This window comes from Onychomys torridus, chromosome 23, assembly GCF_903995425.1.
Source record: "Onychomys torridus chromosome 23, mOncTor1.1, whole genome shotgun sequence".
In the NCBI taxonomy this organism is placed as follows: domain Eukaryota; kingdom Metazoa; phylum Chordata; class Mammalia; order Rodentia; family Cricetidae; genus Onychomys; species Onychomys torridus.
In genome coordinates this window covers 58,736,345-58,762,501 of record NC_050465.1, presented here as the reverse complement: position 1 = coordinate 58,762,501, position 26,157 = coordinate 58,736,345, and the positions used below count along the sequence as shown (strand labels likewise).

At 42.8% G+C, this 26,157-nt stretch overlaps 1 protein-coding gene and 1 pseudogene across 1 annotated transcript; one reads left to right on the top strand and one right to left on the bottom strand.

The window, feature by feature from the left end:
* Positions 1 to 5,188: 5,188 nt before the first annotated feature.
* Cnot9 (CCR4-NOT transcription complex subunit 9) lies at positions 5,189 to 26,009 on the bottom strand. The gene is made up of 8 exons (XM_036173622.1): positions 25,580 to 26,009; positions 19,323 to 19,502; positions 17,391 to 17,506; positions 15,324 to 15,433; positions 14,045 to 14,154; positions 9,690 to 9,788; positions 8,696 to 8,787; positions 5,189 to 7,403 (listed from the first exon to the last, which is right to left on the bottom strand). Exons 1-8 carry the CDS (start codon positions 25,601 to 25,603, stop codon positions 7,235 to 7,237), a joined length of 900 nt encoding a protein of 299 aa, XP_036029515.1. The 5' UTR covers positions 25,604 to 26,009; the 3' UTR covers positions 5,189 to 7,234.
* Positions 14,710 to 14,958, top strand: LOC118573349 (annotated as a pseudogene).
* Positions 26,010 to 26,157: the final 148 nt, after the last annotated feature.

The following is a 26,157-nucleotide window of genomic DNA, read 5'->3' as shown; positions in this document are numbered from 1 at the left end:
CCATGTGTGTGCTTGGTGCTCCAGGGTGTCAGTTCTCCTGGCACTGGAGTTACAGATGGTTGTGGGACACCACATTCAAGAGTGCTGGGAATCAAATCCAGGTCCTTCAGAAGATCAACCAGTGCTCTTAACTGCTAAGCCATCTCTCTATCCTGCAACACGTGCTCTTAATTGCTGAGCCGTCTTTCTAGGGTCATTTATTTACTTTGGAGATATGGTAGCTCATATCTGAGGGTGGCTTCAAACTACCTATGTAGCCAAGAATGACTTGGAACTTCTGATTCTTCTGCTTCTACTCCTTGTATACTAAGATTACAAGTATGTGCTACCACATTCAGCTTATTAATTTTTGTAGCCACAATTCCTTTCCTAAACAAAATATTTTTCATTTTATGCATGTGAATGTCCTGTCTGCATGTATGTAGTTCCAATATGTGCATGCCTGTGTCCTAAGAGGTCAGAAGAGGGCATCATATATCCAGGAATGGAGTTATGAGTAGTTGTGTGTCACCATGTTCATTGCTAGGAACTGAACCTAGGTCCTCTGAAAGAGTAGTCAGGGCTCTTAACTACTGAGTCTTCTCTCCAAAGCCGTAATATAATGTTCTGATTTTTCCAGACAATTTCTCTGTTAACAGCTCTAATTGTCCTGGAACTTGTTTTGTAGATCAGGCTGGACTTGAACTCACAGAGATCTGCCTGGCTCTGCCTCCCGAGTGCTGGGATTAAGGATGTCTGCCGACGCTGACGCCACCACCGCCTGGCGTTAAATGTTTTTATTTTTTTAAGAGATTTATTTATTATGTATACAGCATGTGTGACTGCAGGCCAGAAGAGGGCACCAGATCTCATTACAGATGGTTGTGAGCCACCATGTGGTTGCTGGGAATTGAACTCAGGACCTCTGGAAGAGCAGTCAGTGCTCTTAACCTGAGTCATCTCTCCAGCCCAAATGTTTTGTTTTTAAAGATTTATTTAGGGGTTGGGGATTTAGCTTAGTGGTAGAGCACTTGCCTAGCAAGCGCAAGGCCCTGGGTTGGATCCTCAGCTCCCCCCCCCCCAAAAAAAAGATTTATTTATTATGTGTTCTGTCTGTATGTGCCTGCAGACCAGAAGAGGGTGTCAGATCTCATTACAGATGATTGTGAGCCACCATGTAGTTGCCGGGAATTGAACTCAGGACCTCTGGAAGAGCAGCCAGATGCTCTTAACCACTGAGCCATCTCTCCAGCCCTAACCACATATTTCTTAAGTTTCATTTTGTCTGTATTATGAGAAAAGACAACTTGTTTTTATTGACCTGCTATATTCACATGATTTTAAGCACTTTTGGTTTATTAATATTAAGTCCCTTTTGGTTTATTAATATCCACCATTGTTTTGTCAACATATATGTTCTTCTCCTTTATTGCATCCCCCCCCCCCCTTCTAAAAACCATATTGGCTAGGAACTGGATATCCTTGTTTCTTTCTTCATCTCAGGGGAACTTTTTTTTTTTAGACAAGATTTCATATAACAGAGGAGGAACTCTTGGAGTCCCTACCTCTATCTCCCTAATGCTGGGATCATAGGTGTGTGCTTGGTTTATGGAAAATGCTTTCAACATTTTCTTGAGAGGTTTGATGTAGGACTTTTGTTGATACTTTTTATTAGATTAAGGATTGGCCTTTAGAATCCAGGCTTTCTAAATTAGTTCTTTCTTCAGCTCCTCTTCTTTGTGCTGGGTGGGGCAGAACTCAAAGCCTTATGCATGCTAAGTATGTGCTCTACTGCTGAGCTATAGCCCTATCTAACCTCAAACTCTGTAAGTACTAAGGATGACCCTGAACTTCTGAACTTCTTGCCACCATTGTCTGAATGTTGAGGTTATAGATGTGTGCAACTCTTACTTCTTGAGATAGGGTCTCATTACGTAGCTCAGGCTGGCTTTGAACTCAAGGATCTGGCTGCCTCTGCATCCTGAGTGCTGAGATTAAAGGCATGTACTACCATATAATTAAAAAAAAAAAAATCATGCATAGGTGTTAGATGTTTTTTCATCTAGATGATTGTTTTTCTCCTGTTGTGAACTACACTGACTGGCTATCACAGACTGAATCAACCCGATATTTTTCAATGAACTGGTTAATCTGATACATTATTTTTATGCATTGCAAGATTTGATTATTTTTGTAGGACAATTTCTTTCCTGTGGTGCCATAGTTCAAATTTAAGGTCTCAAGTATGTGCTTTATCACTGATATACCCCTTGTTTCCTCAATTTCCAGTTAAAAAACCACACTTATTCTTATGTGTATGGGTGATTTGCTTGCATGTATGTCTGTGCACCACTTGTATGACTGCCTGCAGAGGCCAGAAGTGGGTGTCAGACCCCCTGGAAATGGAACTGCATACGGACAGTTCAGTGCTGCTATGTGGGTCTGGGGAATCAAATCCAAGTCCTTGAAAAAGCAACCAGTGCTCTTAACCACTGAGCCATCTCTCCAGCCTTATTCAGTTTTTGAGACAGGGTCTTGGTCAATATGATCTAGAACCTATAAAGACATAGCTGACCTTGAACTCACAGCATTCATCGCCTCAGCTCTCAATTGGCATTGCAAGACACTGGTCCTCACAGCTGGGTACAGTAGCACATGCCTATCATCCCAGAATTTGGGAAGCTGGGATAGGAGATCCACAAATGAGGACTAGACTGAGCTATGTATGACCCTTTGAATTTTACACCTACATTCATGGCAGAAGTTGGTCCCTAGTATTCCTTGGAATGTTCTTGAGATTTTGGTGGATGAGTACTGCTACTTCAAAATGAATTGAAATCTATTCCTTTGTTCTGTTCATAAAATTTACCCCACTGGAGATTTTTAAGATATGAACAGTGTAGTATGTGGTAGCTGGTTGTGTGTACACCTGCACAGGCCCTTGTGAACGCGTGTAGGCTGACATTGGGTGTTCTCTCTCCTTTTAAAAATACCGTGTTATGTTTGTGTGGGTACATATGCCATGATTCAAGTGTGAAGTCCACAGGACAAATCTGTGTTCTCTTCTTCTATCTGGGGATCAAACTAGGACCATCTTGCCAGCTCCAGCTTATTTTTTAAGGTTCTGTCACTGAACCTGGAGTTCAGTATTTTGGCTAAAGGAGCTAAGCAGGAAGCCCCCAGAATCCACCTCTGACTCCCTAGTGCTCGAGTTAGACACACACACTGTCAAGGGCTTTCATGTGTGTCTAGGTTCAGGCCACTAGGTTTGTGTAGTGTTTTGGCCGAGTACATGGTACTGGATGGTATTAAAAAAAAAAAAAAAAAGGGCTGAGCAAGCCAGTCAATGTTCTTCCATGGCTTCTGCTTCAGTTCCTGACTCCAGGTTCCTTACCTTGATGACAGACCATGATCTGTAAGGGGAAATAAAACCAAGTTGCCTTTGGTCATGGTCTTATCATAATAGAAACAAAACTAAGACAGAACAAGCACGTGACCTTCTTGAACCACCTCCCAGCCCCAGTGCAAAACCTCATCCCATACCTAAAATCATCCATTGAAAAATTCTCGTCAGTCTGTTAGAGGTCAAGGTCACTGATGGGTCCAAAGTAGATTTTAGATTGTAGCCCCCCCCCACCTTTAACTGACCTTTTGCTTTTATTCTTATAGTTTGCCGGTCTCTGTATTAACATGAAGTCAGTGATTTTTGTTTTCAAGACGGGTCTGTTTGTGCAGTCTTGGCTGGTGGAACTCACTCTGTAGCCCAGGCTGGCCTTGAACTCACAGAGATCCACCTGTCTCTGCCTCCTGAGTGCTGGGATTGAAGGCCTGTGCCACCACTGCCCAGCTGCAGTCAGTGATTTTCAGATTTTCATCTATGCCGTGTCAACTGAGGTTATAAATTTCCCTCATTACATTAGTTGTCTGTCTGCATGTGCGGCTTCAGTTGAGGTCATGCTTTGGCATTACTTACTGGAGTCCATTCTCTCTCATTATGTGGGTCCTAGGGATTGAAGCCATCTAGGCTTGGTGGCAAGCTTCCTCCAGTGAGCTTTTTACTTGCCCATTATGTTTTTTGGGGTTTTTTGTTGTTGTTTTCCAAGATAGGATCTCACTGTATATGTCTGACTGTCCTGAAACTGCAGATTAGGCTGGCCTCCAACTCAGAGATCCCCCTGACCTGCCTCCCAAATGCTGGGATTAAAGATGTCCACCACCACTATCGGCAACACTGGGTATCTTCTATTTCTTTTCACTTTTTTTTTTTTTTTTTAAAGATAGGGTTGCTATGTATTGTGGCTGGCCTAGAACTCATGTGACTATCTGTACCAAACTGGCCTTAAACACACAGATTTACCTGCCTCTGCCTCCTAAGTGCACTACCATGCCTGGCTTCCATCTTTATTTTTTTGAGCCAGGGTCTCACTTAACCCAAAGACTGCTGCTTTGGTTAGAGTGATGGAACAACAAACTGGAGGCATCTTCCTGTCCCTGTGCTCCCAGGACTGGGGTTACAGGTGTTGCTACACCCAGCTTTGGCTTGGGTGACAGGAACTCTGAACTCCAACCCCAGGCTTGCAAGGCAAGCACTATAACCAACCAGCCATCTCCCCCTCCATGGGTTTTTGGTAACAGCTTTGTCCTCTTTTCTGGCTTTTGAGCAGCAGCAATAGCAAGTTGGGAAATTCTATATACACAGAGAGTCCTTCTCTGAAGCCTGCAGATACCCCTCTCTCCACCCTGTCCCACTAGTACAGCTCTCTAGCACCCTCGAAAAAAGAAGTCAGAAATGGGCTGATTGTGTTCTACTAAACCAGGCGCGAGATCAACTCTAAAGATGTCCTCTAAGCCCCGAACTCCACTGAGTCGACATTTAAAGCCCATAATAAATGTAAGCACTGTTTAATAAATGTAAGCACTACCTCTTTACTTATAGCAATCTCCCCTACTCAGGCATGGAAGCCAGGATGAGGTTCTGCCTGTGCAAGAGACACTATAGGGCTACCTACCATCCCAGACCTCCAAACAGCTTTCATGATCAGCTGTTGCCTTCTGGCCACCTAAAAATCTGACCACAAAGGAACCACCATTGTCCTCTCTTAGCAGGGCAGTCTGTGTATGTAAGTAGACAGGGTCCAACAAAAATCATTAGATTGCTTACATATCTCTATGCTGACAGAATAAATCCTCCAATTAAAAGAAAAAAAAATTTAAAAAACAGAGCATGTTTTATTTTAATCCTGTTGAGGGAGAGGGATGGAAAACACATAATAAGGGGAGGGGTGTCTATATAATACACACAGCATCAGGACCAACCACAGGGAATGAGACCCATTACACCCCTCCCCATCCAATCCTATGCAGGTTCCAAGGCCAGCTGAGGACAGATGGGACAAGAATTAAGACACAATTGGCACAGTAACATGGCCAATGCACCAAAAGATGGAGAGAATGTCCCAGGGAGCAAGGACCCAGGCCTCAGCTGCTTCCCCAGTGGAGGAATGGGAAACTTTGGCTCAGCAGGAAGGCGGACTTCAAAAATCAGGGTACCCTAGTTAAACTTTTCAGATCACAAACTGGAGTGAGTCAAAACATCTATTAAGTTGATGTTGTTTCTGCTTTCTCTAAAGTGTCTTTCCTCTTCAGTCCCGAGGCCAGGTTCTCCTCTTCAATTGGGAAAGCAGGGGAATAAGTGCTTATTCTATCCTTCCTAAGTCCAGGCAACTAAATTACTACTTTCTTGGCTCTAGAGACAGAAGCCAACAAGGCCGGCTCCCTTAGTGAAAGTCGGCTTGAAGAGCCCTTGGGTTGGCTCAACTGCCTCTACAAAGGTTTCCTTGAGCATCCATCCCTTTATAGAACTTCCTCAAACTCGTTACAGACATCTTCAAGTGTGTGAGACATGGCTGAAGACTTCATCTCTCTCCAGTTGGGTCAATATCCCATCTTTGGAGAGAGGAGGAGGGAGCAAGGGCAAGTGCTGACTTGGGAATGGTCACAGAAAGAAAGGCAGTTGACAATCGATTATAGATTCAAGCCCATGGAGACGGAAGGGAACTCTGACATATTATCAACAAGTAAACAACAGTTAGTGACAACCCTGTAGTTTCCATAGCCCAAAGAAAATCTGTTAAAGGGGGTAAGGAGACTGAGCCAGCAGAGTCCAGCCATTCACCTTAAATCTGAAGAAACTCATTCAGCTAATACTGTTTCAAGTATAATCACGAGGAGAGATGGCGCTGTTGAAACTCACACTGGGAGAATGAGATCACAGAGCCTACGACCTGAATCCAGGTGCTTGCCTCCCTTCAGAAGACACCCGGAAATCATCTTTGAAGACCTGATCTGAAGACTGCCATCCCTCCTGCCCCAGTACGATACTCTTCCAGGAAAGCTGGGTAAATTAAGACATCTGCTTTAAGTTTAAGTGGTTAAAAGAAAGGGAAAGAAAACACTGAGTTTGGAAAGCTAGCAGCTAGAACCAGAACCAAGGTTAAGGTCTTCATGGCAGCCAGGCTTGGAAGTGAAAGGATGGGAGCAGAGGGCAACAGGTGGAGAGCTCCTGCTTATCCTTGGCTTTCCTCTTCCCCTGCCTCCCATTCTACCCAACAGCCTGATGCAGCTATCGGTCTGCCAGAGGGGATGCAATGCCCAGACCAACTTTTTATTGAGCTTATGCAGCTAACAGACTTGTAAACAGTGCCAATTGACAAAGTTTTGCTGAAAACTACAGCTTGTGTCCATTAAACACACCTCTCTCTTGAGATTAAAAACAAAAACCCAAAGTAAACAAATACCGAGAGAGAGAGAGAGAAAGAGAGAGCGAGAATTAAGAGACACATCTTGAGTCTTCCAGGAAGGCAATGTAAAAAGAGCCACATGGCTTGGTCCCAGGCGCTCACCAGGCCTAGAGCGTTACCCCTATGACCACGTCTCCTCCACCAGCGGCTAGGCAGAGGTTCAGGAGCAGGGTCATCTTGGGCATGCTGCAAATACAGCGTTTGCTGGTGTTGACACCCTCCTGGGGCTGTGGCGGCAGACTGCTGTGTCAGGAGCCCAATTCCTGGGAGCAGCAGGGGGATCCAGGACCTCCAGTCAGCCCACACACCTCCGCGGGGTACCTTGCCCCTTTTCTCCAGTGCGGTTCAGCATTGAGGTTGTCTATTCCCAGTCGGCAATAAAACCTGAGCTGTTTTCCTCACAGGTTCCACCCCCGCTCCCCAACTTAGGGGAGCAGTGGGAGGGAAATGGAGGATCACTGAGGGGGCAGGGGGATTCCCCGGGGATCGGTGACCTGGCCCTCTTGCAGGTTCTTCACCAGCTGTGCAAGCCAGCGTTTCGTGGTGGTGTCATCTTTTAGCACCTGGGCAAAGGTTGTGTCCTTCAGCTGGTCAGGGAGGCATTGTCTGAGTGCTTCACGTGCCCTACATCAGAAACAAACAAACCAACCAGGGAGACAACAAATAAACCCACATTTGGGGGGCTTAGAAGAGCCCCTTTCTTAGATATAAATATACAACCCCCTAGGTAGCAATCTATGCTTTGTCAAGTTAATCAAGAATCTACTAGAATTCCTTAAAGCAGGTGTTATGCATAGGTTCAGAAACACCTAGAATGTGTAGCCTACAAGAATTTCTAGCTTATTCCAATGCAGAATTTCATGCAAAAGGAAAATGGAATAAAATGGTGCAATAGTTTACTTCAGTCCAAATTTTGTTCTGATTTATTATAATACATACTATCAAAATACCATTAGACATAGCTTATGGTAAATGAAATTATTTAAAAACTTTACACTGACAGCAGACATGACCTCATTTGTATGGTAAATCAGTGGATTTTAATTCTATACTACCACCAGTTATGTCTTTAAGAGAAATGCCTTTGTATTTGAAAACTTTAGAAAGAGATGAATAATAAAAATGATGGTAGCATTAATGTCTAGAAGCCTGAAAAAGGCAAATGCCAACTGCACACAAGGCTGTTCTGAACAATCACAGCTCTTACACTCACACAGGCAGAATTTCTAATAAGTATATTGCAAACTTGGGAGAAAACAGGAATCACCAAAAAACAGGACAAAATGATCAAAGACTAGCTAGTGCTTGAATAACCCCTGTGACAGGAGACTGAGTTCACATTAATCAAGCTCCCTAATCCCTAGGAACTCAGAAAGTATTCCATTATGTGGCTTGGCAGAATCTGAGCATGTAGCTTTCAGCATAAATTATGGATTAACAGGACAAAAGGTCAAACATTTCTGAAGTGCATTACATCCACAAAGTGCATGATTCTGGCAGAGATCTTGAACGCACCAAGAAAAAGTAATAAGCTCAATGCCTTACAGGAAGCAGAGAACTACAAGCCTAAGTAAAGAGCCTCTGGGCTATGGAACTTTCCAAGAGATCTCTGGAAGTTACTTATCTTTCTAATTACTTGGAGCAGTCAGTCATAGAAAGCCCATACCACATGATATGGCCTCCCTTGAAATTATCTGGGCTTTCTGGACTTTCAGGGTAGGACAGAGTTACAATGGGAAGATCTAACTAGTGGGTATTTAAAGTTAGAACTTTAGATTTTAATAGGAACTTAAGTTTGTCTTAGATGAACTAGAGTTATATCCTTTCCAATCCTCAAGACACAGGACCTAAGTCACGAGACTGGAATCCACTTATGAGACTATTTTCCTAAAGTCCTAAGTCCTGTAAATCTTTACCTGGGATTATCTGAGAGTCGAAGGTAACACCTTACTACATGCTTCAGCAGACGGGCAGACGGTTCTTTGGATAGCTGCAGGACCATTTTACCCTGTTTTATCCAAAACAAGGGTGGGGGAGAAAACACAAAACAATTCTAATTGACACCAGAGATCAGATATCTAAGAACCATTATAGAAGTTTCCAATATTATTATTATTTTTTCCTTTTTGAGACAGGGTTTATGTAGCTTTGGCTAACCATTCACTATACAGATCAGGCTGGCCTCAAACTCACAGAGGTCCGCCTACCTCTGCCTCTGGAGTTCTAGGATTAAAGGCACTCACTATTATGCCAGCTGGTATTTTTGAGACAGGGCATTACTTCTTTACCTGGCTGGTGTGGAACTCATGCTGGCCTCAAGCTGCAGTGATCTTTTTGCCTCTCTCTGCCTTATAAATATACTGGAACGACCCATGTACCACCATGGCCACAACAGTTATTTCTAGTCAGAAGGCTAAGTTTCCAGCCAGTTACAAAGGGACTACGTTACGTGATCAGAAGTAAGTTGCAGAGACAGTAAAGAACTTACCAAGATCGCTGGGTGGTGGAGGTGCACACCTTTAATCCCAGCACTTGGAAGGCAGAGCCAGGCAGATCTCTGTGAGTTTGAGGCCAGCCTGGGCTACAGAGGGAGATCTAGGATAGGCTCCAAAGCTACACAGAGATACCCTGTCTCGAAGAAAATACAAAACAAAACAAAACAAACCCTTGAAGTTCTGGGACTGGAGAGATGGTTTAGCACTTAAGAGCACTGACTGCTCTTCCAGAGGTCATGAGTTAGTTCAATTTCCAGCACCCACATGGCAGCTAACATCTGCCTGTAACTACAAGATTTGACACCCACACACAGACATGCATACAGGCAGAACACCAATGCACATAAAATAAAGATAAATAATTTTTAAAAAAGAAAAAAAAAAAAAAAAGAAAAAAAAAAAGAAAAGCACTTACCAAGATCATGGCAACATGGGAAAAACGCTCATATGTCTGACAAATATAGGCCAAACCAGTGTCATCCAAGAGGATCTTCTGGAGGATAAATGTGGCAACCTGGAGCAAAAAGAACAAATATTATCGTACTGTCAAGATCTTTTTTTATTTATAGGCCTTATTTTTCCTTATTGAACCCATTAAGTATATACCATTATTCTCATTTTACGTAAAAGGGAAAGCCCTAGATAATTACCAGGAGGATTACATAAAATTTGAGGACAGCCTGGGGTACTTTGTGAGTACCAAACCAGCTTGGAACGAACTTAAAACAAAACAAAAAAAACCCAACCAACCAACCAAACAAACAAACAAAAAACCCAATGATTCTCCCCTAAACCACCTAATTTAAACAAGATAATCATTTTGGGGCAAAGGTTTGAGACAAGGTCTTACTCTGTAGCCATGGCTACCTAGCTTCAAACTCATAGCAATGCCCTTGCCTCAGGCAAGAGTCACAATGTTTGCTAGCAGATAATTAGGATGATGATTATCTTTCTTTGGTACCATTGGTACTATTGTTATTGTGTTACTGAGGTATATCACTGTGATGAGCCAAATAATATGCCTCAAAGGTAGGCAAGTCTTAACTGTCACACCCTGAGAGTGTTGTCTCATACATTAAAAAATGGTCTTTGCAGATATAATTAGGGATATTTTTGTTTGTTTGTTTTTTTTAAGACAGGGTTTCTCTGTGCAGTTTTGGTGTCTGTCCTGGAACTCACTCTGTAGCCCAGGCTGGCCTTGAACTCACAGAGATCTGCCTGACTCTGCCTCCCAAATACTGGGATTAAAGGCATAATTAGGGATCTTGAGCTAGAGGAGAAGGGAATACAAGACAATGAGATGTGAACATGCTCCACTGCTTGCTCTGTACAGAGAAAGGAATCAAGTGTAATTGAACACTAGGAATGCAAGTCTAGAAGGGAAAAAAAAGGGGGGGGGGGGGAGGGATACACATGTAAAGGGATTTTCCTCTACAGCCTCTAGAGGAATCATGGCTCTGCGCTACCTGGCTTGATTTCAGCTTATTGAAACTGATCTGTGGCTTCTAGAACTAAGAATAAATTTATGAATTAAGCCACCATTTAATTTCACTAATTTGTCATGGCAGCAATAGGAAAATAATACAAGCACACACAGCAAAGAGCAAATTCACTAACAGAGTGTCACTTGTTGAGTTTTTAGCCTGTATACCATATCTGCATACCACAGCAGCTTAAAACACACATTTCCAGCAACTCAGAATTTTAGCATCGCCTTATATCTTTTCCCAGGTAATATCCATCCTTTAGAGGTAGCCGTAAACCAGTACTTCAAGGCACCACCAATACTTACAAAGCAGGCTTATGTCTAGTTTAGCGGATAATGCCTAGTTCCTTGAATAGTTACATTATATATTTACCTAGCAGTATTTAAACCAACCAACCAACCAACCAACCAACCAACCAACCAGGGGCCAGTGAGATGGCCCTGTGGGTAAGGACACTTGCCACCAAGCCCAAGAACCTGAGTTTAAAACCCAAGACCCCATGCTGGAAGGAGAGAAGCAATTGCCACAGTTTGTTCTCTAACCTTCACAGGTGTGCTGTGGCATGTGCACATACACACAATAAAAACATTAAACAACCAACCAAGCAACTAACCCATCTACTTGATTAAACTTTACCACCCTGGAAAAGCACTCAGTAATAGGTCTAGGATTAAGCCTGCACATCTGCAGGCATTAATTTTTTGATTTATGTGTATATTTGTCTGTATATGTCCATGTACGGGTGCAAGTCTGTGTAGAAGCCAAAGAGGGTGTCATATGTTCTCTATCACTCTTGGCTTATTCTTTCCAGGCAGGGTCTGTCTCTACCTGAACTCCTCTAGGCTGGAAGCCAGCAAACTCTTGTGATTTTTCTATCTATCTGCTCAGAGCTGGGGGTATAAGTTTGCACAGGATGTCCAGCTTGATATATGGGCACTGGAATTTGAACATGATTATGCAGCAAGTGCTCTCAATTACTAAGCTATTTCTCCAGCCCCATATTAAAAAAAAAAGATTTGTCTATTTTTATATGTATGGGTATTTTGCCTTCATCTATGTCTTATATCATGTGCATGCAATGCTCACAAAGGATAGAAGAGGGCATCAGACCCACTGGGACTGGAGTTACAGGTGGTTGTGAGCTACTATGGATAATGGGTATCAAACCTGGGTCCTTTGTAAAAATAGCCAGTGCTCTTAACCACTGACCCATCTCTCTAGCCCCACCTCTGTATTTTAAAAACACTTCCCAGGTTATTATATCATTCATAATAGACTTGACCAAGAACCTTTATTTCAGTGTGTGCCTACTACTCAGTTCTGACCTCCAAGGGCATCTGCACATATGCAGTACACAGACAGATGTATGCAGGGACACAGAGACACACAAGACACACACACACACACACACACACACACACACACACACACACCTCCCATTCATAAAAAACCTCAGAAAATTATTGTAAGAAAAAACAGACATGAAAGATAAATAAATAATATAGCATAACTGAAGTTGGTGAAATAAGAGGCTTAGAACAATAAAAAGAAAAATATAAAAAAGCCACCTACAAAAGGAAAGAGGGACTTTAACTTTACTACAACATTCAATGTCAAAACACATAAGGGTTTTGGCAACAGAATTTTCAGAAGGAAAAATTTTATACAGTCATGTTCTTGCTGAAGTTCAAGTACACATATCTCACTTCATATGACAGATAACCAGAGTGATATTTTGGCATGAAGATGGCTCAGTGGGCAAAATTTTGCTGTATCAGCTTATAAGGACCGAAACCTGGCCAGGTAGTGGTGACACACACCTTTAATCCCAGCACTCGGGAAGCAGGGGCCGGCAACTCTCTGAGTTCAAGGCCAGCCTGGTCTACAGACTGAGTTTCAGGGCAGCTAGGGCTGTTACACAGAGAAATCCTGTCTCAAAAAACAAAACAAACGAATAAATAACAAACAAAAAGACCCAAGTTTGGATCCCCAGCACCCAAATAAAAGCTGATGTGACACTGTATCTGCAACCTTAGACTGGCTGGTAGCCTGTCTAGCAGAAACAGTGAGCTCTATGTTTCTGTCTCATAGACTGGTGGAGAAAGAAATGAAGACACCTGACAGTGATCATTAGCCTCCACGTGGGGATCTTCAGGCAAGCACACATACAAAGGAATTAACTATCAATATCAACTAACTAAGAATATCAATTAGATATTCTTCTGAATGGTCTGGGGCTTTTACGTCTGTCTTTTCAGTGTCTTCCTATCAGCTCAGTCTGGTCTTGAACTTGTAATCTTTCTGCCTCAGCTTCCATGGTTTGTGGTTTTTAATGATGCTCTAATAATTTTTATACGAAAGAGGAAAAAATACAGGGACCCCAGAGACTGCTCAGCCAACAAAAGCAGTCAACTAGTTTTATGTCAACTTGGCACAAGCTAGCATCATCTGAGAGGGAAACTCAATTGAGAAAATGCTTCCATAAGATTGGGTTGGCAAACCTGTAGAACATTTTCTTAATTAGTGATTGATGTGGGAGGGCCCACAACAACACCATATCCATCTTTTTTCTTATGCTTACAATCATTTTCCTTTCTTTTCTGGGGTTGGAGTGGAGGAGATAAGGGAAGAAAGAGTGTGTGTGTGTGTGTATGAATTTATGTGCACTCTATGTGTACATGGGTCTTTTGAGGCCATAAGAGGATTGGTGGTCTTGGGTGCTTTAAGAGAGCAGGTTGAGCAAGTTACAGAGCAGGCCTGTAAGCAGCATCTCTGCATTGGTGCTTGCTTGACTTTCCGCTCTAACTTTCCTAGACACTGGACTACATGCTGTAAAATGGAATAAACCCTTTCACCCTGAGCTGCTTTTTTGTCATAGTATATTATCACAGCAATAGAAACCTTAACTAAGATACCATGTAAGCCTGATGACCCAAGTTTGACTCCCAGAACCCACATAAAAAGCCAGATTTGATGGCAAGCATCTGTAATCCTGGCACTCATATAGTGGGACAGGAAACAGAGAGAGGAGAACTGTTCAGAAGCTGGTGGACCAGCTCACAGCAGTAGAAACAAGAGAGACCCTTCCCCAACAAGGTAGAAATTGAAAACCAACTCCCCAAAGTTGTCCTTTATGTGTGCCACGGCACAGTCATTCACACAAATAAGTACATTTTAAGAGAAAAGACATTTTTGAAGGTAAAAAATCTGAGGCAGAAAATGATTCTTGAGCCACAAAGTAGCAGCTCCATAGCCAAAATATTGTTGACTCAAAATCATATACCGTTTTAGAAAGTTCACTTCCAGATTCCATAATGCGCAAACACAAAGGGATGATTTCTGTTGTCAATAAAAAGTTGATTACTTCTTGTTCGTCTGTTTTAACCAAGGCCCCTAAAGAAAATATGGACAAACAAAATAAACAAAGCAAGTGGGGAAAGTGCTCAGTGTTAAAAACACTAGTCTAGTACAAGGCTCTGAGTTATTTAACTAAGATCATTCAACTTCGTTAAAATCAAGTTATTCTTTACTCCCTCTATAATTGATGCTAAAATCAGATCTTGATTATTGATCTTCACAGTTACTAGCAACACTGAGAACGGTGCTTGTTAAGTTTGCAAGCACTTATAGTAAATCAGATGATGTAAAAGACAAAAAAATGAATAAGCCGTAAGAAGTTGAACAAAACACACAACTTAGACCACTATTGCCCGTAAGAATTTCAGGCTTACACAATGTCCCTAATAACTTAACTAGGCTGTTGGTGCAGCAGTTCAGTTGGTAGAGTGCCTGCCTAGCATGCACAAAAACCTGAGTTCAGTTCCCAGCAGCGCATTAAGCATGGTGACGTATGCCCATAATCCCAGCATTTGGAGGTGGAGGTTAGAGGATCAAAAATTAAAAAATTTCCAGGATCAGGGTTTGGTGAAGGGGCTGTCTGTAGGCACCATGTCGGGCTGCAAAGGTGGCAAAAAGAAGGCCCTGAAACAGCCCAAGGAGATGGACTAGGAAGATGAGGCCTTCAAGCAGAAACAAAAAGAGGAGAAGAAACTCGAGCTAAAAGCCAAGGCTGTGGGTAAGGGACCCCTGGCCACAGATGGAATTAAGAAATCTGGTAAAAAGCAAGCTGTTCCTCATATCGGAGATGATGGTGACCCTCTTCCATTCCTATTTAAACATCTGGATTCCTTACTATAACATCTTTGCCACCTATAGTTAGAATAAAGTGCTATCCTGGAGCCTGTTGTACACTTTAATAAACTTTCATAAAAGGAAAAATTGTAATAATAAGTAATACAATGGCTCATTGTCTCTAGTGCTCAGTAATTCCTACCTCAGCTGTGAATTTAAATTAAACTCAATCCGAAATCCTAGCAGAGCTGTTTCATCTTTGTTGTACTCTGAATTCTGTATCACTTTGAATTAATTAAACCAACTCATTAAAAGGCAGAAAAGTAAAAAATTCAAGAGTATCCTCAGCTAGATAGTGAGCCTGAAGCTAGCCTATGGTACATGAGACCCTATCACAAAACAAAACAAAACAAAACAAATAAATAACTTACCAATAACTCCGAGGCTGGTGAGCCGAAGATATTCAAAGGGACGAGTTTTGCTGACTGTGTGCAAAAAGGGGTACAAAAAAAGTGGGATGTGTGCTGCAAGAAAAGCTGACCTGCAAGAAAAACAACCACATTTAGAACCCAGAGTGGACTTCTAAACATCAAATTTCTAAGCCTGAAACAAGATTGGCAGAGTAAGGCAATCTTTAAAAAAGAATTTTATTGGCTTTTAGTCTTGACCAGCATTCCGAAATGTGTAGTTTTGTACCCTAGGAGACATGTGTCAATGTTTGGAGATATATTTTTGAGAAATAAGAAATGTTGAGGGGCCAGCAGTGGTGGCGCATGCATGCAAGCACTCAGGAGGCAGCGGCAGAGGCAGGCGGATCTCTGTGAGTTCGAGGCCAGCCTGGTCTACAGAGTGAGATCCAGGACAAATACCAAACTACAGAGAAACCCTGTCTCGAAAAACAAAAACAAAACAAAACAAAAAAGAAATGTTGAGGGCTACTTAGCATACAGTCACAGAGGCCAGAGATGTCTACTGTTTAGAAGAGCATCCTCTTGCCCTCATCTACACATCAGACGTACTCAGCTCTGGGTGTCAATGTGTAACATCCATTCAGGCTAGGGTGATTACAGCAACACAATACCTTCAGTCCCCACTAAATACCTTAAAAAGTCATTATCTAGAAATACTACAGTTTAATAGAGCAAGTCATAAATGCTAAAACCAATTGCTATTGCACATCTAGACAGAATCCTAGCACTCAGGGGCCTGCCTAAATTGGTAGTCATGAGTTGGGGCCAGCCTGGAGATCCTGTCTCCAAAAGAGAAGAGAGAAGAGGAGAGGAAGGGGGAGAAGGGAGAGGGGAGGAAGAGAGGAGGGGAAATGGGAGAGAGGAGAAGGAGAGGAAGAGAAGGGGAGTAGGAGAGGAGAGGAGAGGAGAAGAGAGGTGAGGCTACATTAGTACTGAAGAGATTCTTCCAGGAGCCTAGAAAGATGGCTCTCGGTGGTAAAGAGTATTTGTTGGGGCCTGAGTTCAGTTTCCAACACCCATTTCGGTTATTTTACAACTGCTTCTGGTAGCTACAGTCGCAGGGGGATCTGATGTTTTCTAGTCACTATAAGCACCCAAACAAGAGTGGTAGGCAGGTACGTGTTTGCCCTCTAGGGGGCGGGCGAACACACACCGCATGTTAATGCCAGGTGTGTATGTTCATGCCAGATGTGGTGGTACATATCTTTAATTCCAGAACTTGAGAGGTAGAGACAAGTGGAATCTCTTTGAGTTCAAGGACAGCCAGGACTGTTACACAGAGAAACTGTTTTAAAAAATGAAAAAAGAAAAAAAGAAAGATCCTTTTAGATCAAACTTCACTGATCTAAGATTCTGATTTAAATGAACACAAATAATTACTTAATTTTGGTTTTTTGTCTTAGTCTCCTGGGTACTGGATTACAGCTATGAATCATCACATCAAGCTTAAAGCTCTGGATTCATATTTGGGATTGAATCACTGCCAGAAAATATTTTTAAGGTAACTAAGCAAAATCTTTCCTCTTAGGTCACAGCAAGTCACTAAATTAGTTGATTTGCTTATGTTTCTTGCTATTTTGAAAACTGTTTCTATGATGCTGAAAGTATGGAATTGTATTCTACTTTATTTTAAAACATTATACTTCCTTCAAATCTGTAACCAGAAACTAAAAATAGTTATCAAACTTAATGGCATAGAAATATGTTTGTCAACTGTCAAAGAAAAACAAGAGAAAGGTGGGTATGGTGGCATACAACCACAATCCCAGCCCTTGACAGACAGAATCAGTTGGAGGCCAGTCTCAGTCATAAAAACAAAAGCAAAAACAAATAACCCTAACCACAAATACCCACAAGAACTCCAAAACCAACTGATAAATGTTAAAAAAAAAAAAAAAAAGAGTTCTGAAGACTCATATCCACACACCATACTGCATGCCTTTCTCTGATCACTCAGCAAGGGTATCTAAGTTCCTATGAAACACTCATCCACCCCCATTAACTTACCAACACACACACAACACTCACCTGGTCTCCGGGTGTGAGGCCACACACTGCAGCAAGGCTAAAGCATTGCAAACTCTGTTAGACTGGTGTGCTGTCAAAGTTGGAGGGTTGATAGATGGATAAATATTTACAATTTCCTGAAAAATTTGAAGAATCCCAGATAGCAATCAGTCACACAATTATAACCACAATGTCACAGCACATTAATTTAATTCCTGCAGAAATGGAATTATCCTTTCATCACAGCATGCTGGACTAACTAGGAAAGACCTTTCCCCATGTGACTCTGGGAATACTGCTATGAAAACAACTGGGTCTCCTACACTTCCTCCTAGATTTTGCAGCTAATCTTTATTTTATTGTATTTTATGTGTGTTGGTGTTTTGTCTGCATGTATGTCTGTGCATCATGTGTATGCAGTGCCCACAGAGACCAGAAAGAGGGTGTCAGATCCCCTGGAACTGGAATTATAGCTGGTTAAGCCAAAATGCAGGTGCTGGGGATCAAATCCAGGCCTCTGGAAGAGCAGTGTTCTTTACCACTGAGCCACCTCTCCAGTCCCCATAGCAGTCTTTCACTTGAGGGACCCTTACATAACTTTTAAAGTTGCATTCTACTCTATAATGATGAGACCCATGTTAACTGCAATTCTGTGTACTTTAGCTGAAAATCCTTCCATAACACTTACAGATTCTTGGCTATATGTGTCAGGAATGGCATATGAATTTACTGAACAAATTTGAAAGATTATTAGTAATTTGGGGAGAAGTTATAGGATGATTATTCTACTACCTTGGTACTTTGGGATTGTTCCCTTTTAACTGGTGTTCCACCTAACACCACTCTGGCCTGACTCAAATTTCAGTTATTCTTTTGTGGTTTTTTTTTTTTTTTTTGGTTGTTGTTTTAAAGATGTATTTCTTTATTATCCATACAATATTCCTCCTGCATGTTGCCTGCAGGCCAGAAGGGGGCACCAGATCTCCTTATTGATGGTTGTGAGCCACTATGTGGTTGCTGGGAACTGAACTCAGGACCTCTAGAAGAGCAGCTACTGCCTGCTCTTAATCTCTGAGCCACCTCACCAGCCCTCAGTTATTTATTCTTGGTCTTACTCATTTGTTTGTGTGGTGTGTGTGCACATCATAGCACATGTGTGGAAGTCAGAGGACAACCTGCAGGATCCAGATCTGTGTTGTACTGTGTTGGTCCCAGGGATCAAACTCAGGTTTCAGGCTTGACACCCAATAAGCCACCTTACCAGATGCAGCTGTTTATTTTTTAAAAACACAGATACCCACCTTTAATTCAATAGCTGCTACACCTTTATGTCAACATTTTCTTTCCTTAGACCGTATCTATGGTCCTTATACTATCTCTAAGTTCTTCCCTTCTATACAGATCTATCCTGTTGTACTTCTAAAAGCTGTTTCTCAACACAGTTCTTAGATTCACCTGTTAAACACAGATTTTTCTTTTAAGATTTATTTATTTATTTATTATGTATACAGAAGAGGGTGCCAGATCTCATTACAGATGGTTGTGAGCCACCATGTGGTTGCCGGGAATTGAACTCAGGGTCTCTGGAAGAGCAGACAGTGCTCTTAACCTCTGAGCCATCTCTCTAGCCCCTCTCAGACCAACTAAATTCAATCTCCAAAATAATACATTTTAACAAATACCTCCAACTTTTAAAAAACTGATTCTTGCCAGGCAGTGAGAGCACATGCCTTTAATCCTAGCACTCAGGAGGCAGAGGCAGGCAGATCTCTGTGAGTTTGAGGGCAGCCTGGCCAACAAAAGAGAAACTCTGTCTCAACAAATAAACAAAACCAAAACAAATATTTAAACAATCATTCTTCTAAAGCCTTCAAAACTCATTTGAGCCAAGAAGAGAAAACTACACAAGTGTGACAAACATGAATGAATTCCTATTTGTGGACACACACCCACCTGTAAAAGTGCTGCAATAGTACCAAATGAATGCCACAGCATGGGTGCAAGGTCAGGGACAGACTCTCGCTTCTTGCTTAGCTCTAGCAAAGCATTTTCCCTCGTCTCAGGACTGGACAGTTCATTGATCCACTGATAGATCTTCTCTCTGTCCACTTGGGCCAGTGCAGTAGGCACAGGCTTCAGGGGAGAACAAGAAAACATGTCAATCGATTACAATCAAACCAAGGCTTATCCTGCAGTAGTGCTTTAGAAAAACTTATTTTTCTAAATAATAGGAGCTCTACTAAACACATATATTGGATGCAAAGTAACTCAACCTGTTTGACAGTTAATGAGCCCATGTTTAGGAGTTTATGTTATAGGTGTATTTGGGCTGTACTGAAAATATATCAGTATGCTTACTATTATGATGTTTTAAGGCAGAAAACTAACAAACAGCTATCAATAAGAGATGACTTAAATATATCTTGGTGCATCTTTATACTGGAATATTATTAGCTCTTTATGAAGACATAGCTCAATATGGACCTTATTACATAAAAAATAAAAGTATGCAAAACACATTGCTGCAAAAAGAAAGGATACATGTTTAGGTCATTAGATCACCTTAAACAAAACTAATGGTGGAAACACAGGATACATTTTAGCTTTAAATTCTTTGCCTAGTTCTCATAGAAAAAGTCCTATACAATAAGAAAAGACTCCTAAGAACTAGATCAGCAATCAGTATCTACCCTGGCTAATACTCCTTCTAGTCAGTTTTCTCCCAAATCTTGTCATACATGCACCAGCACAGTAAACTCCAGGACCTGCTCCTCCTCCTGCACTAAGAATATAAGCCTGTGACTTGTATTCAGCAGCCCTGTACCTCGACCTGGAAGTCACCATATAGCATGTTATCACACTTGTTTACTGTGTCCCCCCTCATATATCCCCTTCCCAGAGTTGATGTGGTGCCAGCAGATAGTGCCTCTGCCGGTGCTACAGGCACCCTTAAGACCAATGCCTCAAAAGACACGGTCACCTCCTCCAGCAAGACCTCCAGAGTCACCGGTGGAGGCTGCAGTTTCCACGTAACTGCTCAAGAACCACTTCAAATGGGTGGAAATGAGACAGACCCTCCCAGGCACGAGCTTCAGTTCCGCAGCCATTCTAGCAGCAGAAGGGCATGTGTGTCTAAGCAACACAGAAGGGAGCAAGATCCCCTGGAACTGGAGTTACAAATGGTTGTGAGCTGCCATGCTAGTGTTGGAACTGAACCTGGGTCCCCGGAAGAGCAGAAAATTCTCTTAACTGCTGAGCCATCTCCCTAGTCTCCACATAGTCTTACTGTTAGGCACTATTTTACACTATCTATTCTAATCATTTAAAAAAAGTTTATCTTATTTTACTTATGTTATGTAGGTGTCCAGAGGCCAGAAAGGGCATCCCTCAGAGCTGGGATTACAGGCAGTTTGAGCCACCCAATGTGAAAGATGGGAATCAAACTTCAGTCCTCTGTAAGAACAGTACAAGTTTATAGTTGCCAAACCATTTCTTTAGACACCTCAACTTCATTTCACAGACAAGACAGCTACGGCATAGAGAAGTTTACTTAAAATTTAAATGGCAATAGACTCTGGAGACAGACACAAGTAGATAGATCTCTGTGGGCGGTGGTGCCACACGCCTCTAATCCCAGCACTCGGGAGGCAGAGGCAGGCAGATCTCTGTGAGTTCAAGGCCAGCCTGGTCTATGCAGCAGGTTCCAGGCTACCTAGAATTATGAAATAAGACTATCTCAAAATAACCTTAACAAGTAGTCTGGCAACAGAGCTCAGACTCTTTTTTTTTTTTTAAAGATTTATTTATTTATTTATTATGTATACAGAAGAGGGCGCCAGATCTCATCACAGATGGTTGTGAGCCACCATGTGGTTGCTGGGAATTGAACTCAGGACCTCTGGAAGAGCAGTCAGTGCTCTTAACCTCTGAGCCATCTCTCCAGCCCCAGAGCTCAGACTCTTAACTTCTTTGCTAATGCTGCTGCTTATTTGCCTGAAAGTCAGATCTGATCTAAAACCAATGTTCTTTCTCTTTTAGAGTTACAGGTATATGCCACCAGCACACAGCCTGAAGATGACTTTTAATAAAGCGTCTCATTTAGACATAGAATTAATATGTAAAAGTTTCAAACAAACATTACTATGCTTAGTTCAACAGATCCCAAAGAAAACTTAGTATCAAGAATAATGTCATAGATGCTAGGAGAAACTCTCTAGTTATGAAATTACATAGCACTTAATAAACATTTTTTTATCTTTTTTTTGGAGTCAGGGTTTCTCTGTGTAGTTTTGGTGTCTGTCCTGGATCTTGCTCTGTAGACCAGGCTGGCCTCAAACTCACAGAGATCCGCCTGGCTCTGCCTCCCGAGTGCTGGGATTAAAGGCGTGTGCCACCACCACCCCACAGAGATGTTTAAGGGTCAGCACAGCTCACTGTCTTCCTGATATGACAGCGAGTGAAGGAAAGAATGGGTTTAGATTTAACAGATTACCTCTCAAACTGAGGTGCCTTAACATGGGGCTTTTATTTAACTCCCTGGGCAGGCCACGCTTATCTTGGACTCAAGGCAATCCTTCTGCCTCGCCCTCTTGTATGCTAGGATTACAGGCTGACTACACTTGACAACATGTACCTTTGAGTATTAACATAAAGATGATTTAAAAAACTTTAAAAATCACACTGAAAGTAGTAACTGTCCTTATGAGGACTCCATTTTTAAAATTTTTGTTTGTAAGTTAGGGTTTCATTAAATAGACCAGATTAGCCTGGAATTTGTGATCTTTCTTGATCTGTCTCCCAAGTCTTGGGGTTACAGGTTTGTGTCAGCTTCAAAGTGACTGACTCAGCTGGTTAGGGGTGCTTGCCATCAAGCCTGATACTCCGAGTTTCTTTCATCCCCAGGACTCAATGTGGTAGGACAGAACTGACTTTTAGAAGTCTCTCTCTCTTTCTCTCTGCCTGTGTGTGTGTGTGTCTGACTCTTTCTCTCACATACTAAACAAATAAACAAAAGTGAACCAGTAAAGAGAAGTTAGATTTTTTGCCCTTAGTTTAAGCAGGAGGTTTGGCAGCAGTGAACCAATTTTATTAAGTACATTTCTGCCCAAGAGCAGGGTATCTGGGAATCAACCAGTTTAAACACAAAGATAAAATGGGCTGGGAAAATGGCAAAATGGCTCAGTATGTGCCTATAGCTTTTCATGAGGACCCAAGTTTGGATCCCCAGCATCCATACAAAAGCTAGCTAGACATGAAGACACAGTACCTTAGAACCCCAAAACTCACAGGTGAAAAGTTTGTCAGTCAGCTAGTCTAACTGAAATGGGAAGCTTCAGATTCAGTGAAAGATCCTCTCTCAAAAAGAAACAAGGGGGCTGGAGAGATGGCTCAGCAGTTAAGAACACTTGCTGAGGACCTGGGTTCAAGAACCTGCATGGTAACTCACAATCATTTGTAATTCCAGTTAAATACACGCAGTCAAAACACTCATACACATAAAAAATAAAACCTAAAAGAAGGAAAAGAAAAAGAGACACAAGGTGGTGTCAGGGAAAATGGCTCAGTCAGTACACCACTTGTCATGCAGAGGGCAGATGTTGGGATCTCTAAGACCCACATAAAAAGCCCTGCAAGTGTGGTTGCCTAAAATCCTAGCACCCAGGAAGCAGAGACAGAGAATCCTAGGAGGAAGCCAGTCTAAATGGAGTCACAAGGTTCAAGAGAAAGGCCAAAGTGTAGAGTGACCAAGAAAATATCTGATACCTTATATTAAAGGTGTATCTAATGCCTCTCCTAAAGTTTACTCTGGCTGTTTCATGACCAAATAGCCATTACAGAATACTCTATGTCATATTTCCACTAACCTAAGTAACCCTTAGGGTCTATAGAAAAGTAATATTACTTTGTTCTACTTTTTACATTGTGTGTGTGTTATATACACATATGTGGCAGAGGTGTGCATAGAGACCTCCTTAAATCATTCTTGGCCATATTCCTTTGAGGCAGGGTCTTTCAATGAACCTGGTGCTAGGCTGGTAGTCAGCAACCCCTAGTGATTCCTCTGTCTCTAACCCGAGTTCTGGTGTTGCAGACATGAAGCCATGGCTAGCTTTTTATGTGAGTGCTGGGGATTTGACCTCAGGGTCTCATTCTTGAACAGCAAGTGCTCTTACCCGCTCAGCCATCCATCTCCCTTTATCCCCTTACACTTACTAATTTTGCAAATAACCCTTCATTGTTTTCTGTCCACAATAAATAGAAAAAACAAATTTGGTATTTGGTTTTGACAATAATGAAGACATAAGAATATATTCCATAATGACAAGAGCACGCTATATTATATTTCAACTACCTCAGCATCTTTTGTTACTGTCTCTCTAGTTAATAATAGCTGCATTCATTGTCCTATAGTAGTACTTCCTATCTCCCTAACTAAAGGGATGGTTTCCTTGCTATATATTAAAAAAGAGACAGACCCTATCTCGCCCAGAGGAACAACTTCCAAAGCCAAGTGTCTTTTCAAAGACGTAGGTTATTGTGGGCATTGCCGCATGCACTCTTCCTTTCAATTTCTAGTAAATGGCATGTTATGATTTATTTTTGCACAGATCAAAATAACACAAGCAGGCTGGATTATGGGAATAAGGGATTGTGAAGGAACTGGCTCAAAGTTTTGTTCTTCAGTTTCATCACTAACCAAACATCCTAATGGATGAGTAGTACAAAACTTGTCCGAGCTGCCATTTGGGTCAAACAGCATAACAAATGTTCAAGTTTTTAAATTTATGTACAGCACTGTAAACGGAATTGAAGAAATACATATTGAGAACTTTTTCTTTTTGGTTTTTTGAGAGAGGGTTTCTCTGTGTAGCTATGGCTGTCCTGAATTTGCTATGTAGACCAGGCTGGCCTCCAAACTCAGATTCACCTGCCTCCTAGGCCCTGGGATTAAAGGCGTGTTACTACACCCGCCCAGCTTTCAAGTGTTCTTTTTGTTTGTTTGTTTGTTTGTTTTTTCCGAGAAAGGGTTTATAGCTTTGGAGCCTGTCCTAGAACTAGCTCTGTAGCCCAGGCTGGCCTTGAACTCACAGAGATCTGCCTTCCTCTGCCTCCCGAGTGCTGGGATTAAAGGCGCGCGCCACCACCGCCTATCCTGCTTCTTCCTATATGGTTGTGAATGGCCATTCGGTCAGCATTATTTAAGTGCTTACCTTATAGTAGTAATGTCCAAGTAAACAGGACTCACCAAATATATATTTATATATGTAATATATATCTCCATGACCTCGAGAGGGAGACGGACAACACACAAGTTAAAAAATAAAAATAAAAAAAAAAATCCAGTAATTACACACTGGGAAATACTCAAGAGAAAATATTGGGGTCACAAGCTACTGTGAACATGGTCAGAAAACGTCACTCTAAGGCAGACTTATGTATATGTATCGAGGCAGTCCGAAGGACAACAGGTAAAGAAAATAGAGACCGTGTCTTGCAGCGGAAAAGGGCATGTACTTTTAGCCGGAGCTTAAGGAGCAAATGACAGAAACCAAGCCCATAAACGTGACCATGGACCACATCATACAAGGCCGCGGAGACTACTTTCTCTAACTGTAACCGAAAGTCATAGTATGACTTCAGGGAGGTATAAAACGTATACTAATAATCAGCTTTGCTTGTTAAATTAGATAGAGCGAGATGTGCGAGGAAGGCTTTAAACGCAGAGAACTCTAAATCAGATGCAATCATCCTGAACTTCGGGTCTCTGGCTTTCTACATGCAAAGCAAGTGGACTGAGCCAGAAGCCATTTCCTTCCCACTGAGCTGTGCCTAGGCAAGGAGTTCCAGGAGCCCGGGACCAGAGCGAGTGGCCATGGGATTATCCTCATCCCCGCCGACGCCCAGCACACAACCGGCGTCCAGAAACTGACGCCGAGCGCAAATGAAATCAATGAATGGCCCGCTGGGGCCGCGCGGGGCACTGGACCCGGCAGGCCTCGGCTCCGGAAGAGAACGCCGAGAGGCCGCGCGCCAGGCCAGGAGGGGAGACGGGGCCGGCGGGGATAGCTGGGGGTCCGACTCCGCCACGGTCAGAGCGCGGTGTGGAGGCTCGCGGACCTCGCGGCTAGGGGCAGAAGCAGCCGGACTCGGGGCCCGGCTCCGGGAGCTCGGAAGCAGGCTGAGACGGGCATCCGAGCGCAACCACTCACCGCTGCCGTCGCCAGGCTGTGCATGTTGGGAGCGGCCGCCGCTCTCCTCCTTCCGCCGGACGCGCCGGACCCGCGTCCCAGCTTCAGCGGCTGTGCAGGCGGGGATGAAGAGCCGCCATCCGCCTCCGGCTCGCTCCTCCCCCTTCGCAGCCCTCTGACCTCTCACCTCTGACCCTCCACCCACACAGCCCTTTCCCGCCTCCTGGCCTTCGGTCTAGCTAGAAGTCCCAGAGTATGTTCTTTGACACTTTGGATTCAGGGTCAAAATGACGTCTGCAACCTACTGGTCCTCGTATTCCCCCGGCATCGCAGGTATATCCCCAGAGGAGCGTGAACTCGGACTTTCCGCCTAAGGCCAGAGAAGGGCGGGAAAAGGCCGGCGGTAGTGGAAGGGCACGAATTGCGCATGCTCAACCAGGCTGAGCGAGCGGAAAATGGTGGGAGGTCCGAAGTCGGTAAAATGGAGAGTGCGCATGTGTGCTACAGCACCGTCACGGCAGGGGCGGGACCGCCCGGGTTAGAGGCAGGGCTTGGTGAGGGGCGGGTCGAAGGCATGAGGGGCGGGGCTTGGGCGCTGA

Bases quoted from the DNA above. Each gene is read 5' to 3' on its own strand.
- Cnot9 (XM_036173622.1), bottom strand. From the start codon at position 25,603: ATGCACAGCCTGGCGACGGCAGCG. The intron at 15,434-17,390 runs GTGAGTGTTGTG...TTTTTCTTGCAG, and splicing joins GCCTCACACCCGGAGACCAG to GTCAGCTTTTCTTGCAGCAC. The intron at 7,404-8,695 runs GTAAAGATTTAC...TTTCTGATGTAG, and splicing joins CGACTCTCAGATAATCCCAG to GGCACGTGAAGCACTCAGAC.